Below are 18,650 nucleotides of genomic sequence, written 5' to 3'. Positions count from 1 at the left end.
CCTTCTTGAACCGCTAAAGTCCATCTGATGTAGGTACACCCACTGTGCTGTTAGGAAGGGAGTCCCAGGTTTTTGACCAGTGACAGTGAAGGAACAGCGATATAGTTCCAAGTCAGGATGGTGTGTGGATTGGAGGGGAGCTTGCAAGTGGTGGTGTTCCCATGTGTCTGCTGCCCTTGTTCTTCTAGGTGTTCGACGTTGTGGTTTTGAAGGAGGCTTGGCGAGTTGCTGCAGTGCGTCTTGTATATGGTGTACACTACAAATTTAGATTTGCTGCAGGTACCTTCTTGTGCTCAGTGATGTCAGCTGTTCCAGTAAGTAGTCTGAGTGAGTCAATCTTATATCTGTTTTATAATATGGAGTGAATCTTTCACTTCTGTATGTGTATTTCCCCAATATCTATGCAATTGACCTGTTAATTTTGCATGTTTTGAATCATTGTGGTTTTATTCCACACATAATGCACAGAGTAATTTATCATCATCCAATATAATAATGTGTGCAGTGTCACTTTGGTGAGTCACCTTGCTTGACTTACATACCAACTCTCCTGTTTTCTGTCCTACAACCCAGGGCACACTTATCTCGCTGTAGCCTCCTGTTTTTTTTTAACCTTCTTACAGCATTTAGCTCCATGACTCTGTTTTTGAGGTCTATGTTCAGTTTTGAAAAGCTTCTCTGTTTTGAGGCATGTTCACCTTTTCTATCAGCTGCCAGGCCAACAGAAACCAAAGGCTTTCCCAGTACAATACCCAGACAAGCTAACGAGTCATTTAATAATTTATTTCTGGAAGAGAAAAACAACTTTCAATTAGCATATCAATCACTTTTCACCTTTTGAAATTGCATCCCAGCATCGAGCTCTCCTGATAAATTAACCCCTTAAAAGCAAGTTTTAGCTTAAAAGATGATTTTAAAATAAATATCAAGTTCTTTCCTATGAAAAAATGGTTAAAGAATCCTGAAATGTGACAGCACCATGCACCCCTCATCTCAATAATGTCCTTTGCAAGTAATTACGTGCCACTTCAATTTCTTGCATTGGTTCTCAGAGGTCGTAACTTGGAGTGTTCTTTTGCTGTGGACTTGTATCCACGGGGGCCTGGTTTGAGACTGCTCACACTTTATTTCACTTTGAATCCTTACAGCTATCAAAACCATGCAGCCATGTCTAATGTGAAGTAACTGGAGTGGGATAAATGTGCTTGGTAGACTTTTTATTGGAAACCTATATATTCCTCTTACACCCTTATTAAGATCACTCCACTCATGCCTTTATTTTCTTGGCACCATGTCCTGTCAGGAGTGCTTGTTTACTGCATAATATTGCTTAAACTCTTGGTTTTAGGTTATCTGTATCTTGAAGAATTTCAAGAAATTTAATGGCAGTTTACTTTGTTTTCTCTAAATATAGATCCAACCGAGCTGCAAGACCATGGATGTGACCTATTCTCAGGGTGCTGATGTTGCTCTGGAGGACGAACTCAAAAGTGCACCAAGCGATGTAGATTGCAAATCTTTGGAAGCACTAAACATTTAGCGCAACAGCTTGGCTGAATTTGTCACAGACACAAACATGGATCCTACACCAGCTTGGCAAAAAGTATTAGGATTAAAGCATCATCAACCAACACTGTCTTGCTCATTTCTGTATCATAAGCTGCATGAAGCCTTCAAGAGCAAAAAACATGGAATAAAGAGTTCTTGTATGGCCTATCAATTGTGCTCTACATGCCATTTGTATGGCGGTCTAAGATTGTGTGGGCTCAATTATGAAGAGAGCGACAGAAGAGAAGGATAAGAATGAGAGTGAGGAAGGGAAGTAGGTGTTGAAGAGGAGGAGGAAAGTTGTAATGGGAGAGTGTGGAGGAGAAAGGGGAGAGTAGGAGTAGCAGATCAGAAAGGAGGGTGTGAAGGCAGTAGTGGACAAGAGGAATAGTAGTGGACAGACATAAAAAGAAGTGAAGATGGGGAAGAGACAGATAAATGAGGTAAATAGCATGAGGTAAAAGTGGCAAGAAATGCAAAATAGACTGGAAGTTGGATATAGCATTTACGTACTGTGCTGAAACAATGCAGAGCCATCCTAAGTTGAGTCATAAAGATCCAGCCCACTGCTCCAATATATTCAATATCATTACCCTGGAATCCCAAGATGTTATCAGCTTCGTCTTCTAAACCCAGCAAATACAATGAATATATTAAGAATGCACTATTATATGTAATATTTATATAAGTCTGGACGGTGTATTTTCTTGTGGCAAGATTCTCAGTGTGATATGAGAATCCACCTTTTCCAACCTGACCTATGGCTCCAATGTAAGAAAATTTGGCCATTGGTCCCTCAGCTGTACAATCAAGTCTATGACAATATAATCCTCATACTTGTTCTCGGAATACCAGTGATTGTCTGATCTGGTTTACAAGGCAATTGCAATTAGTACTTGGGTCAGACAGATCATAGCTGAGGAATCTATCCTCCATTTTAATCCTAAATACACTACAGGTGAGATTACTTGTCATGGAGTACTTTATGGCATAAAAGGAGGCCATTTGGCCTATCAAATCCATGTTGGCTCTCCACAGAGCAATCCAGTCAGCCCCACTCGATCCCCATAGCGCTGCAAGTTTATTTCCTTTAAGTGCCCATCTGATTTCCTTTTGTCAGGCATACTTTTTCATTGGCAGTCTGTTCCTGTTTGGCATCGCAGTCTCAATCTTATAACATTTGATTTGCAAATAATAGTCACTGCTTCAATCATTCATTCTACTAATGTATTTCACACCCTCAACATCCTCTGTGTAATATCTTGCATTTTCTTATATTTGTGGCCCCTTGTTCTGGGTGTGGCAAACAGGATGATATGAACGGCCTGCAACAGGACATAGATAGGGTCATGGAGTGGACAGACAGATGGCAGATGGAATTTAATACTGACAAGTGTGAAGTGATGCGTTTGGTAGAAGGAATTGGAAGAGACAACATATAATGGCACAGTTCTAAAGAGTGTGCAGGAGCAGAGGAACCTGGGGGTGCATGTGCATTGATCCTTGAAGTTGGCAGGATATATTGAGAGACTGGTTAATAAAACATATGGGATCTTGGGCTTCATAAATAGAGGCATTGAGTACAAAAGCAAGGAAGTTATGCTGAACCTTTATAAAGCACCAATTAGGCCCCAGCTCGAGTATTGTATTTGGTTCTGGTCACTATACCAGGAAGGATGTGAGGGTCCTTGAGATGTACAGAGGAGATTTACCAGAATTGTTCCAGGAATGGAGAATTTTAGTTTCAAGGTTAGGTGGGAAAAGCTGGGTGTGTTTTCCTTAGAACAAAGGAGATTGAGGGAAGATGTGGTAGAAGTGTACCAGATTATGACAGGTTTAAATAAGTTAGACAAGGAAAAACTGTTCCCATTAACTAATGGTACAAAGACTAGGACACAGATTGAAAGTTTTGGAAAAAAGATGCAGGGGGAATATGAGGAAGCATTTTTTTACCCAGCGGCTGGTAATGAACTGGGACTCTCTGCCTGCAAGGGTGGTGAAAGCAGAGACAATCAATGACTTCAAAAAGAAGTTGGGTGGCTACTTTAGAAAAATAGACTTGCAGGGCGATGGGGATTGAGCGGGGGAGTGGGACTGACAGGATAGGGCATGGAGAACTGGCATGGATGCAATGGGCTGAATGGCCTCCTATGCCATTAATGACTCTGCAGACCACTGAATCACTGGAAATAGAATGCAACAGATATAAACAGACTATCACTTCCTAATTTTAAAAACCTGCAACAAATTACCCTTAATTTCCTTTGTTCTGATTTAAAACTGTCAATGTTTCAAGTCTGTCTTTGTTTCTGTGTTCTTCATGACAGGCAGCATCTGCACTGAGTGCTACTTGAGTGCACAGGGTGTGAAGAAGGGAATTTGGTGAAGAGGGGAACTATAAATTAATTATGGAAAATTAATTAACACAATAAAAGTGGCAGGACAGGTGATGTGATGTGGCTGCAGAATGGGGGATCTCTGTAGTAAGTATCTATGGCTTGAGGAGCTTCAGCTCAAGAGTAGATGAGCAGGAGGCCGAACTGCAGACATTGCGATGCATCAGGGAGGGAGAAAATTGCCTGGATACTTTGTTCCAGAAGGCAGTCACACCTCTTAGGATATGGTCATCTGATTTGGGCAGGGACAGGAGGGTGTGACTGCGACTCAGGCAGATAAAGGGATCGCAAAGGTGGGATTGGAGCAGCTTCAGCCCTTGAAATTGAGCAACAAGTTTGAGGTTCTTGCAGCTTGTATGGACAAGAATGAGGGCTGTAGTGTGGATGAGCAGACTGACCATGGTACAGGAAGCCATTCTAAGTGGAGGTAGTTAAAAGAAATGTAGTTGTAGTAGGGGACAATATAGTCAGTGGGATAGACACTGTTCTCTGCAGCCGAGAGCAAGAGTCCAGAAGGCTATGTTGCCTGCCCTGTGCCAAGGTTCGGGACATTTGTTCAGGGTTAGAGAGGAACTTACAGTGTGAGGGGGAGGATGCAGTCATCGTGGTCCACATAGATACCAATGATATAGGATTACGAAAGAGGTTCTGCATAGGGTGTATGAGGAGCTAGGCATTAAATTAAAAAGCAGGACCTCAAAGGTAATCTCTGAGCCACGCGCAAATTGGCAGATAAGATTAGAGGAATGAATGCATGGCTCAAAGACTGGTGTGGTAGAAGTGGGTTCCAATTCGTGGGGCACTGGCACCAGTACTGGGGAAAGTCTACACCTGAACCGTGCTGGGATCAGTGTTCTAGCGAGTCGCATAACTAGAGAAGTAGAGAATAAAGCCTGGCTCTGGTATAAAATTAAAACGTGACCTGGGCCCGAGCCAACAACAGCCAACCCGAGCCTGAGTCCTTTCATTTTGTTAAATGCCCGACCCGACCTGACCCGGGTTTGGTCAGGTAGCCAGGCTTTAGACCAGTGAGCGAGCACAGGTGCCAGTTGTTGATGTACCAATGATCAATTAACAACATAAAGTTTATTTAAAAAAAAACACTAATTTCAAACAGGCGAAGGCACCTTGATCCTGAACACTCGTGGGAAAAATGTGTCCACTTCAGGAAATCATGCAATGTAACAAACAAGCTTCTGAACTGTATCAAGTTCCGATGTCATTAACAAAAAAATCTCCCCGAGAACTCAGGTTGGGAAGTTTAATCTCCCTATTTCCAGATAATTTTAAATCCTTGGGCTAAGTATACATTAAAGCAAGAGCTCAGTTGATGTTTCTGTACTTACTGCAGTTACTTGTATCTTCCCCAGACTTGTCGGTTTCTCCCGGACTTGATAGATTTCAGAGTGAAAGGGGTTGGGTTAATTTCACTCGGGGGCTTTATGTTGGAACTTGTAGCTGTTTCCCCTCCTTCACGCCCTCCCCCGCCACCCCCACCCCGCCCCACTCTTCTCATCTCTGATTTCTGTTTGTCCTGATCTCTGTCCATATCCAGTCTAAGCCAACCCAAGCCCGAATTTTGGACCCGGAAGAGAGACCTGACCCAACCCGAACCCGACACATGTCGTCGGGTCTGGTCGGGTTCGGGTTGGGTAGCCACACTTTAGTAGAGGTTTTAAACTAAATAGTGGAGGCAAGGGATCAAATTTGGGAAGATGTGGTAAATCAAAGAGTAGAGACAAGGCAAGAGAGAAAGGTGTTAATATGGGAAATGATAAACAGATCATGACATGAAGGGACAAAGAGTACAAATCAAACAGTAAATCAGCAGATAAGGCAAGGCATTACAAAAATATTAAATGGACAAAACTAAAGGCTTTGTATCTGAATGCACATAGCATTTGAAACACAACTGATGAACTGATAGTGCAAATGGAAATAAATAAATACAATCTGTTAGCCATTACCAGGACATGGCTGCAGGATGACATAGATTGGGACCTGAATATTGAAGGGTACATGACATTTAGGAAGGACAGGAAGCTAGGAAAAGGTGGAAGGGTGGCTCTGTTAACTAATGATGGTTATTAGCACAATAGAGACGGATGGCCGAAGTTTGGAAACCAGGACGTAGAAGTGGTTTGGGTCGAGCTGAGAAATGATAAAGGCAAGAAGTCACGTGAGAGTGGTGTATAGGTCCCCTAACAGTAACTGCACGGTAGGACGGTGTTTAAAGGAAGAAATAATGGGAGCTTGTCAGAAAGGTATGCCGATAATAATGGGGGATTTTAATTTACATATAGACTGGAAAAATCAGATGTGCAAAAATAGCCTAGATGAGGAGTTCATAGAATGTTTTTGGGATAGTTTCTTTATAACAGCACATTCTGGAGCCCACCAGAGAGCTGGCTATACTAGACCTGGTATTGTGAACAAGATAGGATTAATTAATGAGCTCATTGTGAAGGCAGCCCTAGGCAGCAGCAATCATAATATGATTAAATCTTACATTCAGTTTGAGGGAGAGAAGAGTGGGTCTAAGACTAGTATTTTAAACTTAAATAAGGGCAATTATGAGGATATGAAAGCAGAGCTAGCTAAAGTGAACTGGCAAAATAGGTTAAGGGATAGGTCGATAGGGATGCAGTGGCAGACATTTAAGGGGATATTTCAGAATACACAGAATAGATACATTTCAATGATAAAAAGAATTCCAAGGGGAGGACCCACCATCCGTGGTTAACTAAAAAAGTTAAATATAGTGTCAAATTTAAAGAAAAAGCATATAATTGTGCAAAGATGGGTAGCAGGACAGAAGATTGGACATAATACAAGAAACAGCAAAGAATGACTAAAAGATTAATAAAGATGGAAAAATTAGAATATGAGAGAAAGCTAGCTAGAAATATAAAAACAGATAGTAAGAGTTTCGATAGATATTTTAAAAAGAAAAGAGTTAACAAAGTGAGCGTTGGTCCTATAGAAAGTGAGTCTGGGGAATTAATAAGGGAAAATAAAGAATAATAATAAGAAAATAAAAATGAATTGAACAGGTATTTTGCATTGGTCTTCACTCCAGAGGATACAAGTAACATCCCAGAAATAGCTGTAAATCAGGAAATGGAAGGGAGGGAGGAACTCAGGAAAATTTCAATCACTGGGAAGTAATACTGAGCAAATTGTTGGAGCTACGTGATGACAAGTCCCCGGGTCCTGATGGACTTCATCCTAGGGTTTTAAATTAAGTGTCTAGTGAGATAGTTGATGCATTAGTTTTTTAATTTTCCAAAATTTCCTAGATTCAGGGAAGGTTCCATTCAATTGGAAAATAGTGAATGTGGCTCCTTTATTCAAAATGGGAGGGAGACAGATAGCTGGAAACTACAGGCCAGTTAGCTTAACATCTGTCATAGGGAAAATGTTAGAAGCTATTATTAAAAAGGTTATAGCAGGGTAATCAGGCAGAGTCAACATGGTTTTATAAAGGGAAATCATGTCTCACCAATTTATTGGAGTTCTTTGCGGGCGTTACATGTGCCGTGGATAAAGGGGAACCAGTGGATCTACTGTACTTAGACTTCCAGAAGGCATTTGATAAGGTGCCACATTAAAGATTATTGCGGAAAATAAAAGCTCCTGGTGTAGGGGGTAATATATTGGCACAGATAGAAGACTGGCTAGCTAACAGGAAACAGAGAGTAAGCATAAATGGGCCATTTTCTGTTTGGCAAGATGTAATGAGTGGTCTGCCACAGGGATCAGTGCTGGGGCCTCAACTTTTTACAATTTATATAAATGACTTGGATGAAGGGACTGAAGGTATGGTTGCTAAATTTGCTGTTGACACAAAGATAGGTAGAAAAGTAAGTTGTGAAAAGGACATAAGGAGGATACAAAGGGACATAGATAGGTTAAGTGAGTGAGCAAAGATCTGGCAAATGGAGTACAATGTGGGAAAATGTGAAATTACCCATTTTGGCAGGAAAAATAAGATACTGCACAAATTACTCCAAGTGTGGTCTTACTAAAGTTTTACATAGATTTCATCTTTATTATTATATTTTATATCTCTCCCCATTAAACCCAGTATTCCAATTTTTATGTCTTATCCATTTGATGTGGTACTTTTAATTCTTTGTGTTTACTGAACCCTCAAATTCCATGACACTCAGAATGCCACATTCAAAGTATTAATTTTATTTTTTTTAATCAAAAGGTACTATTTCATATTTACTGGTATTAAATTCAATCAATTTTTGCGCCTATTCTACCAACTTATTGATATCCCCTTGTAGCTTTCTTTGGTTCTCAGAATTATTTACTATGCCTCCTATTTTAATATCATCTGCAAATTTGGACATCACTCCCTTAGCTCTGCATCCAAATCTTTGGATGTACACAGTGAACAGTAGCGATCCCAGAACAGAATCCTGTAGGAAACCATTTCCAATGAAGAAACTCCAGGTAATCCTGAAGAAATCCAACATACCTACCCACTCATGGGAGTCCCTGTCCGTCGATCGCTCACAGTGGAGAAGGTGCATTTGGGTAGGTACCGAGATTTCGATGGGAGCATGAAGAGGCCAAGTCCAGGCAGCAGAAGGAACGCACAGCCCCCTGCCCACCCCCCCCACCAGTAATTCATCTATTCAAATCTTCAAACACCACCTGCCCCATATGTGGTGGAGTCTGTATTTGGCGCATCGAACTTATTAGCCATGTTAAAACGCAATAAACCGAGTGGAAGGAAGTCATCCTCAGTACTAAGGGACTGCCGAAGAAGTTGTTATTTCTTCTAATTTAGGGTGGCACTGTGGTGCAGTGGTTAGCACCGCAGCCTCACAGCTTTAGGGACCCGGGTTCGATTTTGGGTACTGCCTGTGTGGAGTTTGCAAGTTCTCCCTGTGACCGCATGGGTTTTCACAGAGTGCTCCGGTTTCCTCCCACCGCCAAAGACTTGCAGGTGATAGGTAAATTGGCAATTATAAATTGCCCCTAGTGTAGGTATGTGGTAGGGAATATGGGATTACTGTAGGGTTAGTATAAATGGGTGGTTCTTGGCTGGCACAGACTCGGTGGGCCGAAGGGCCTGCTTCAGTGCTGTATCTCTAAATAAAAAATAAAAAACAGGTTTTAATCCAATTTGCTATTGTTACCCTAATTCCATAGCCCTTAACCTTCTCCAAGAGTCTCCTGTTGTAACTTGTCAAAGGCTTTTTGAAAGTCTGTGTACAATACATTTACCCCATCCAACATATTTGTCATCTCTTTGAAGAACTCTATTGGGTTTGGCAAACATTCTCTTTTCTGAAATCTTTGTTGACTATTCCTAATTACGTCCTGTTCATCTAGATATTTAGTAATTTTATCTTTAAAGATTCCCAAATTTTCCATACCACAGATGTTAAAGTAATTGCCTGGGTAAATTTTGTCTCCCCTTTTGAAAATGTGTATTACATTGGCTACTCTTCAGTCCTCTGCCACTTATCACACTCAATAGAAACCTGTAACGTAATTTGTAGGGCCTCAATTATTTGTTCCCCCTTTTCCCTCAGGATCCATGGATGTATCTATTCCATTCCAGCTCACCACCACCTTCTCAAGGGCAATTAGGGATGGGCAATAAATGCTGGCCTAGCCAGCGACGCCCACATCCCACGAATGAATAAAAAATGTCCCTCTTGACCTTTAATTAATTTATTTAGAGATACAGCACTGAAACAGGCCCTTCGGCCCACCGAGTCTGTGCCGACCATCAACCACCTATTTATACTAACCCCATATTCTTACCACATCCCCACCACCTACCTATACTAGGGGCAATTTATAATGGCCAACTTACCTATCAAGCTGCAAGTCTTTGGCTGTGGGAGAAAACTGGAGCACCCGGCAAAAACCCACACAGACACAGAGAGAACTTACAAACTCCACACAGGCAGTACCCAGAATTGAACCCAGGTCACTGGAGCTGTGAGGCTGCGGTGCTAACCACTGCACCACTGTGCCATCTAATAGTTTCCTTTTTATTATATCTCTTTTAACCAAAACAAGAATTATTTCCTTCACAATATTCTCTTTTGTAATCACTGCAGCAATTTACTTGTTAAATTTCCACTTATCCTCTACTAATTCACTATTTCCCCTCTCAGGGTCCCACCTCATATTTAACAATTCTGTTTTACTGATGTATGAATTTGCTATGTTCTTTTAAAAACTTTTTAAGATTCTCTTCTCATACTTCATTGCTTTCCTTTTCTCTCTTATAACTTTTCTTATTTTTATTGTAGCCATGTATGCCATCTTTTAGTTTTTAATGTCTTATCTACAGCCTCCTGAAATTTGAAGTATTCTTTTCTTAATGATGTAAGTTTACTCTGCAGTTTTGCTATCTCCTTTTTAAACAAAACCCACTGATGATTTAAAGTCCTGTGCCGATTTCTCTTTTCACCTCACTGAAAAAAAGATTATTTAGTAGGTAGGGATGTACTACAAACTTTTTTACCTTTGTTCATGAACAATATTGACTGGACAATCTGTTGTGGAATGGAAGCAACTCCGCGAAGTTCCCATCCGTGTATTCCTTCATTGGTTGACACTTTACTTACTCCCGAACACTATTATAACCCAATATGTTTATTTTCCACTCGTTCCCAGTTTGCAGCGAAGTTTCTGTTTGTTATATTAAACCGATATCTTCCTGTGACATAATTGCTTTTAATTACCCCAGTTTATTCCCCACATTCTAAGTATTAGAATATGCGCATTTTATCTTTGTTTCTTGTTTGTATTTAAAGTGACCCCTTTTCCTTTGATTATTTTTGTTCAAGCTCACACCTTATTGCTTTATCTCATTTCTTTTCCTCCAGCTTTCTCATCCATTCATATTTCCTCCTAAATTCCTTTTATTTCTTCTAATTGCTATTTTTGCGAAATGTTTTATTTGTATGTTTGCCTCTTCTATTTCTAGCCTACCTACTTGTTCTTTCTAGTATAAATGAGTCTTCATTGCTCTATTTATCTATTTTCACAGTTCATTAGCTCCTTTCCTGTTTGGATGTAGTCCATACTCCTGGAATTGCTCCCACCTTCACGAGAGTTGGTGCCAATATCCCATAGAGTGGTAACTCTCTTTTGAACAGTTATTAGTGATACTAAAAACACAAAATAATAATGAACAAGCCTTGATGATTGCACAAAATGATCATCTATTCAGCTTAAATCATGAAGTTCTAATAGATAAAGTTTTAAGGGTCAGTGTGATGCTGTACCTCACTCTCTTATCTGTTTTTTTTATTCATTCATGGGACGTGGGCTTCGCTGGCCAGGCCAGCATTTATTGCCCATCCCTAATTGCCCTTGAGAAGGTGGTGGTGAGCTGCCTTCTTGAACTGCTGCAGTCCATGGGAGATAGGTACACCCACAGTGCTGTTAGGAAGGGAGTTCCAGGATTTTGACCCAGCAACAGTGAAGGATATAGTTCCAAGTCAGAATGGTGTGTGACTTGGAGGGGAACTTGCAGGTGGTGGTGTTCCCATGCATTTGCTGCCCTTGTCCTTCTAGTTGGTAGAGGTCACGGGTTTGGAAGGTGCTGTCTAAAGAGCTTTGGTGCATTGCTGCAGTGCATCTTGTAGATGATACACATTGCTGCCACTGTGCGTCGGTGGTGGAGGGAGTGAATGTTTGTGGATGGGCTGCCAATCAAGTGGACTGCTTTGTCCTGGATGGTGTCGAGCTTCTCTAGTATTGTTGGAGCTGCACTCATCCAGGCAAGTGGAGAGTATTCCATCACAATCCTGACTTGTGCCTTGTAGATGGTGGACAGGCTTTGGGGAGTCAGGAGGTGAGTTACTCGCTGCAGGATTCCTAGCCTCTGACCTGCTCTTCTGGCCACTGTATTTATATGGCAACTCCAGTTCAGTTTCTGGTCAATGGTAGCCCCTAGGATGTTGACAGTGGGATATTCAGTGATGGTAATGCCATTGAATGTCAAGGGGAGATGGTTAAATTCTCTCTTGTTGGAGAGGGCCATTGCCTGGCACTTGTGTGGTGCAAATGTTACTTGCCACTTATCAGCCCAAGTCTGGATATTGTCCAGGTCTTTCTGCATATGGATATGGGCTGCTTCAGTAGCTGAGGAGCCGCGAATGGTGCTGAACATGGTGCAATCATCAGCGAACATCCCCACTTCTGACCTTATGATTGAAGGAAGGCCAGTGATGAAGCAGCAGAAGATGGTTGGGCCTAGGACACGACCCTGAGGAACTCCTGCAGTGATGTCTTGGAGCTGAGATGATTGTCCTCCAACAACCACAACCATCTTCCTTTGCACTAGGTATGACTCCAACCAGCGGAGAGTTTTCCCCCTGATTCCCATTAACTTCAGTTTTGCTAGGGCTCCTTGATGCCATACACGGTCAAATGCTGCCTTGATGTCAAGGGCAGTTACTCTCACCTCACCTCTTGAGTTCAGCTCTTTTGTCCATGTTTGAACCAAGGCTGTAATGAGGTCAGGAGCTGAGTGGCCCTGGCGGAACCCAATCTGAGCGTCACTGAGCAGATTATTGCTAAGCAAGTGCCGCATGATGGCACTGTTGATGACACCTTCCATCACTTTACTGATTATTGAGAGTAGACTGATGGGGCAGTAATTAGCTGGGTTGGACTTATCCTGCCTTTTGTGGACAGGACATACCTGGGCAATTTTCCATATTGCAGGTTAGATGCTAGTGTTGTAGCTGTACTGGAACAGCTTGGCTCGGGGCGCGGCAAGTTTTCAAGCGCAGGTCTTCAGTACTATTGCTGAAATATTGTCAATGCCCATAGCCTTTGCAGTATCCACTGCCTTCAGTCGTTTCTTGATATCACACGGAGTGAATCAAATTGGCTGAAATCTGGCATCTGTGATGCTGCGGACTTCAGGAGGAGGCCGAGATGGATCATCAACTCAGCACTTCTGGCTGAAGATTGTTGCAAATGCTTCAGCCTTATCTTTCGCACTGATGTGCTGGGCTCCCCCATCATTGAGGATGGGGATATTTGTGCAGCCACCTCTTCCAGTTAGTTGCTAAATTGTTCACCACCATTAACGACTGGATGTGGTAGGACTGTAGAGCTTAGATGTGATCTGGTGGTTATGGGATCACTTGGCTCTGTCTATCGCATGCTGCTTACGCAGTTTGGCATGCAAGTAGTCCTGGGTTGTAGCTTCACCAGGTTGACACCTCATTTTGATGTATGCCTGGTGCTGTTCCTGGCATGCCCTCCTACACTCTTCATTGAACCAGGGTTGATCTCCTGGCTTGATGGTAATGGTAGAGTGGGGGCTATGCCGGGCCATGAGGTTACAGATTGTGGTTGAGTACAATTCTGCTGCTGCTGATGGCCCACAGCGCCTCATGGATGCCCAGTTTTGCATTGCTAGATCTGTTCGAAATCTATCCCATTTAGCACGGTGGTAGTGCCACACAACATGATGGAGGGTATCCTGAATGTGAAGGCGGGACCTCGTCTCCACAAGGACTGAGCGGTGGTCACTCCTACAAATACTGTCATGGACAGATACATCTGCGGCAGGCAGATTGGTGAGGAAGAGGTCAAGTATGTTTTTCCCTCATGTTGGTTCCCTCACCACCTGCCGCATACCCAGTCAAGCAGCTATGTCCTTTAGGACTCGGCCAGCTCGGTCAGTAGTGGCACTTCCAAGCCACTCTTGGTGATGGACGTTGAAGTCCCCCACCCAGAGTCCATTCTGTGCCCTTGCCACCCTCAGTGTTTCCTTCAAGTGGTATTCAACATGGAGGAGTACTGACTCATCAGCTGAGGGAGGGCAGTAGGTGTAAGCAGCAGGAGCTTTCCTTGTTTGACCTGATGCCATAAGATTTCATGGGGTCCGGAGTCAATGTTGAGGACTCTCAGGGCAACTCCGTCCCGACTGTATATCATTGTGTCGCCACAGGACATACCCAGGGATGGTGATTGCAGTGTCTGGGACATTGTCTGTAAGGTATGATTCCATGAGTATGACTATGTCAGGCTGTTGCTTGACTCGGCCATGGGACAGCTCTCCCACCTTTGGCACAAGCCCCCAGCTGTTAGTAAGGAGGACTTTGCAGGGTCGACAGGGCTGGGTTTGCCGTTGTCGTTTCCGGTGCCTAGGTCGATGCCGGGTGGTCCATCCAGTTTCATTCTTTTTTTTTATTGACTTCGTAGCAGTTAGTTAGAACTGAATGGCTTGCTAGGCCATTTTAGAGGGCATGTAAGAGTCAACCACATTGCTGTGGGTCTGGAGTCACATGTAGGCCAGACCAGGTAAGGACAGCAGATTTCCTTCCCTAAAGGGCATCAGTGAACCAGACGGGTTTTTACAACAGTCGACAATGGTTTCATGGCCATCATTAGACTAGCTTTTAATTCCAGTTTATTAATTGAATTCAAATTCCACCTTCTGCTGTGGTGGGATTTGAACCCATGTACCCTGGGTCTCTGGGTTACTAGTCCAGTGACAATACCACTACACCACAACCTCCTTAGTTGATTGTGTTATTACTAGTTTCATATTTTCAGTTTAATCACCCTTGGAGGGCCAAAATAGTAACAGTAGTTATCGGTGAATACAATTACACTGGTTAGGCTTTCTCTATACCTTCCACAAAAATCTAATGCGTGTCCCATGTCGACATTTTTGCTTTGAATTTTGGACTGTGGTCTATCTATAGATCTGTCTCTTAAGGCTACAATCAACTTTTATTTTTGAAACACTCAATGTATCAATAAACTTACAGTAATATACATCATATTTTGATGTGAAAAATGTACTGGCTACGCAAATCATATGTCAATGACAGCCTGTGGATTACTGACAGCCAATAGATCCTGGGTACACCAAAACACAACCTAGCACTGAAATGCTTGATCATTATCTAATCTTCATTGAATGTATTTTTAATGGGCAATAATGTTGCTGTTTACCCAGGCCCATTTCCTCAATTATGCCAACAGCTGCACCTTCAACACTGACGTCAAATGGAAATGCCATACCTACACTTATACATATTGCAACACCACAGCAAACAGTGCAACTCACTCATAACATATCTCCAATTCTATCTATAATGCCTATTAATCATTTGACAAGCCAACTGGTATGGTTAATTACAGAGCTATCATTCTGCCACAGCAATTAATAACAGCAGTCATTATTCCTATTACATTTTTTCTTATTTGTTACTTTCTTTCCCATTGTTTAGGTTGTTTCTTTAAATATCCTGACTTCTCTTCTCCAGTTGTTTGGTTGGATGCTTGGCAAACCAACCCAGGGTAGTTTCATCTACGATTTTTCTTCTTTCCATTTTCTGTGAGGAAACATTTAAACGCTGCACAGAACTTCACTCTGACTGTGTGGCTAAAATGGTGAAAATGTCACGTAGACAAATCATGGGCATAGAACACCATTTTTCAGTGAATGGCATTGGAGCATCAAGTTGGTGTTCTACTGCACAATCTGAATTTCTTTAACTATACGATTCCAATACACAGAGAATCATGGTTCAGAAACATTAAGCTGAACTAGATCGAGGACACCAGACAAAACAAGAAAATAATCCAGGGAAGAGACTCAGCTAATGGATGCTAAAAGTTCAATCCTAAAATGTAAACATACTTGCCAAGTAATTAAAGATAACAATTTACAGAATGAATGATGAACTCTTTTTACTGTTAAGCTATGCATTAGAAAGGATACAGACACCATGGACTGAATTTTTGGGTCCGCCGACATCAGGAGCAGAGGCAGTGGGGCCCGAAAATTACGAGCCTGGCTGGTGAACCTTCCCGAACCCATTCCTGAAGTTGGCCATGTTGGCTGCTGCAGATTCGGGGCCAAGGGAGGCCGCCCACCCCCATGAGGCGGGCAGGCAATTACGCTTGTTTAGAGCCTTGTTGAGCAGGGATTGAGGAGGCTGACTGAGATTTTCCAGTTAGCCTCCAGTTTCTTGACACAATGGCGGACAGAGCAACTGCCTGGAGGCAGGCAGCCAGCAGCAGACTGGGATGTCAGCACTCCTGGCAAGCCTACAGGCCCTCTATGCCTGCCCAGGTGGGGGTACAGCCAAAGGCTGCCTTGCAGAGGGGTTCCCTCAGTCTGATAGATAAGTCACACTCTGACAGGCCACATATCTCAAGAATGCATCCATGGATCAGATAAAAGTAAACAGAAGCAAGAGCAAGCATAACAGGTTTTGCTACATTCAAATGTAAAACCTACAGTGCTTCCCTGGGAATTTCATTGGGGGTTCTTCCAATTAGCTGGACTAACTTTGGTGGAATATCAATGGAACTGCTTATTATGTGTCTGTCTGGGGTTTCCGTCGATCTTCTGCTGAAGTTGTGGTCGTCAATTAGAAGAATTTGCAAGGAGATTCCCAGCGTTGTTTCAACACAACAGAAGTCTTGAAGCTCCAGGAGATTTAAGACATAACATTCTTAGTTGGGACCAATTATCTTTGATTGAGAGTTTTTACAAGACACTTGGAGCATTCAACTATCCTGATTTGTTGGCCATCTGTCAAAGTATACATACATAAAAGAGTCACAGTTATACCTCTTCCTTTGCTTTGAAGCCAGCACTGAGGTAAAGTAAGATCGAAAGGGTATCCGTCACACTTAAAGAAAGCTGTCAATCACAAATAGGGTTTATAAGCGCGGAGTCTGCATGACCGATACTAGGCAGGCAACCATACCCCTTCAGGACATAGCCAAACAATGAGAGTTTTGCATGTGGGGACAGTTGGAAAGACTATGGTCAGACAGAAAAGTGATTGGGGAGGCCACTGATCAATCCTAATTGTTTCTACCTCCTCAGTAAACTTTGCAAATGTTTACCCAGACACACATGTCTGGGAGTAATCAAGTCCATTGTTTTGCTGTCTAAATTTTGCATACTCATCTTCTACATGCAATAGATTGTCCTCTGCTACTTCTTCAGGAGGCTGCTCCTCTTGCCAATATCCTTGTTCCTGATGGAGGCCTTTGTCTTCTGTGGCCTACATAGATGCTTCTTTGTAAGGCAAAGTTGTGCAGTCTGCAGCATGCCACTGGAATCTTTATGACCCTGAATGGACTATACTGCATGACAGCCAAAATGCAACTTCAATATATTTATGGTGTGTTGAATGATAATTCTTTTATATGAAAGGATCTCATTGTATTGGGTTATTGGGAAAGTACATCTTAGATTAGTGCTCCTTTCCTCTGGAACCCCAGCTCACATTACTCTCCTTACTGCTGCAGTACCCCCGATCCCTCTCCTGTATATGCCAGATCAATTTATTTTGTATTGCCGCTATGTATTCACCCCCTTCCCCCGTCGAATCTCACTATAATTGTACTTTTTCCACTCATACACCTATACATGTGCCTTTGTATTTGGTTTGTTTGTTATTGCTTCTCAATTTGGTGTCTTCTGTTAACTTCGATAACTTTGCTTCTGTCCAAGCCTTTTGGGCTACTGTAGTGCAGTGGTTATATTATAAGAGGCCTGGTCAAATAACTCAGTGACATGAGTTCAAATCCCAACATGGCAGCTGGGGAATTTAAATTCAATTAATTAAATAAAAAGCTAGTATCAGTAATGATGACCATAAAACTATCAGATTGTTATAAAAACCTCAGGTTCACTAATATCCTTTAGAGAAGGAAACCTTCTGTCCTTATCCAGTCTGGCCTATATGTGACTACAGACCCACAGCAATGTGATTAACTCTTAACTGCCCATTGAAAAGGCCTAGCAAGTCACTCAGTTGTATTCAAGAAGGTGGTTTACCACCACATTCTCAAGAACAATTAGGGATGAGTAATACATGCTGGCCTTGCCAGAGATGCCCACATCCTGCGAATGAATAAAAAAAATACAATTCAACAGCAATGCCCCAGCACTCAAACCTGTAGCACACTACTTGGAACCATTTGCCATGTCAATGCTGCTCTATTCAAAAACACTATTTGCTTAACTAATTTTCAATCTGACATAGAAGTTTGCCTCTTACTCCATGTCTTCCTACCTTATTGATTAATCATTTCTGTAGAACAGCCTCCATAGACATGCTGAAATATGAATATATGACATTCACAGAGTCTTTATTGTCAATGAGGTCAATCACCTCTCAAAACTCCAGTAAATTAGTTAGGAAAGACATTGCTTCCATAACGCTGTACTGACTTCCCCTTACCACACCATGTCTAGTGTTTCATTATCTGTCCTTTGGGACACCTTCTAATAATTCACCCACCTCAGATGTTAGGCTCCTGGCCTGTAATTTCATGGATCAAAGATTATTGACACACTAACTACTATCCGAGGCCTGGACATTACTCTAATTTCCAATAAAAACAGAAAGTGCTAGAAATACTCAGCAGGTCTGGCAGTATCTGTGGAGTGAGAAGCAGAGTTAATGTTTCAGGTCTTTGACCTTTCATCAGAACGTCCTTAACACCTGATAGGAAGAGAAAATGTTTTTTGTTAATGCGTCAGATAAGACGAAGGATGAAATGAAACTGCAAAGCAGAACAGCTTAGATAAGGTGCTTCTGGAGAGAGAGGTCCAGTGTGTACATGTGGCGGCGCATAGCACTGAGTGTGGATCTCAGGATGAGGCGAGAACAGCAGTCCGAGGAACGTTGCATTTCTCGGAGATACCTGTAATCCTGGGTG

General features: G+C 42.3%; 1 protein-coding gene across 2 annotated transcripts in view; it reads left to right on the top strand.

The window, feature by feature from the left end:
- The window catches only part of ilrun (inflammation and lipid regulator with UBA-like and NBR1-like domains), a 100,609-nt gene extending 98,986 nt beyond the window's left edge, over positions 1-1,623 (top strand). Inside the window, exon 4 of one of the 2 annotated variants that reach the window (XM_068057071.1) lies at positions 1,415-1,623. In XM_068057071.1, the coding sequence (XP_067913172.1) occupies positions 1,415-1,540 (126 nt within the window). In that variant the 3' untranslated portion in view covers positions 1,541-1,623. The remainder of the gene's footprint in view (positions 1-1,414) is intronic. The other variant, XM_068057065.1, reaches the window with a different exon arrangement.
- The last annotated feature ends 17,027 nt before the right edge of the window (positions 1,624-18,650 follow it).

The sequence above is a fragment of the Heterodontus francisci genome, chromosome 25 (assembly GCF_036365525.1).
Source record: "Heterodontus francisci isolate sHetFra1 chromosome 25, sHetFra1.hap1, whole genome shotgun sequence".
NCBI classification, from domain to species: Eukaryota; Metazoa; Chordata; class Chondrichthyes; order Heterodontiformes; family Heterodontidae; genus Heterodontus; species Heterodontus francisci.
The sequence above is the reverse complement of the archived record's forward strand: the minus strand, read 5'-3'. Positions and strand labels throughout refer to the sequence as shown.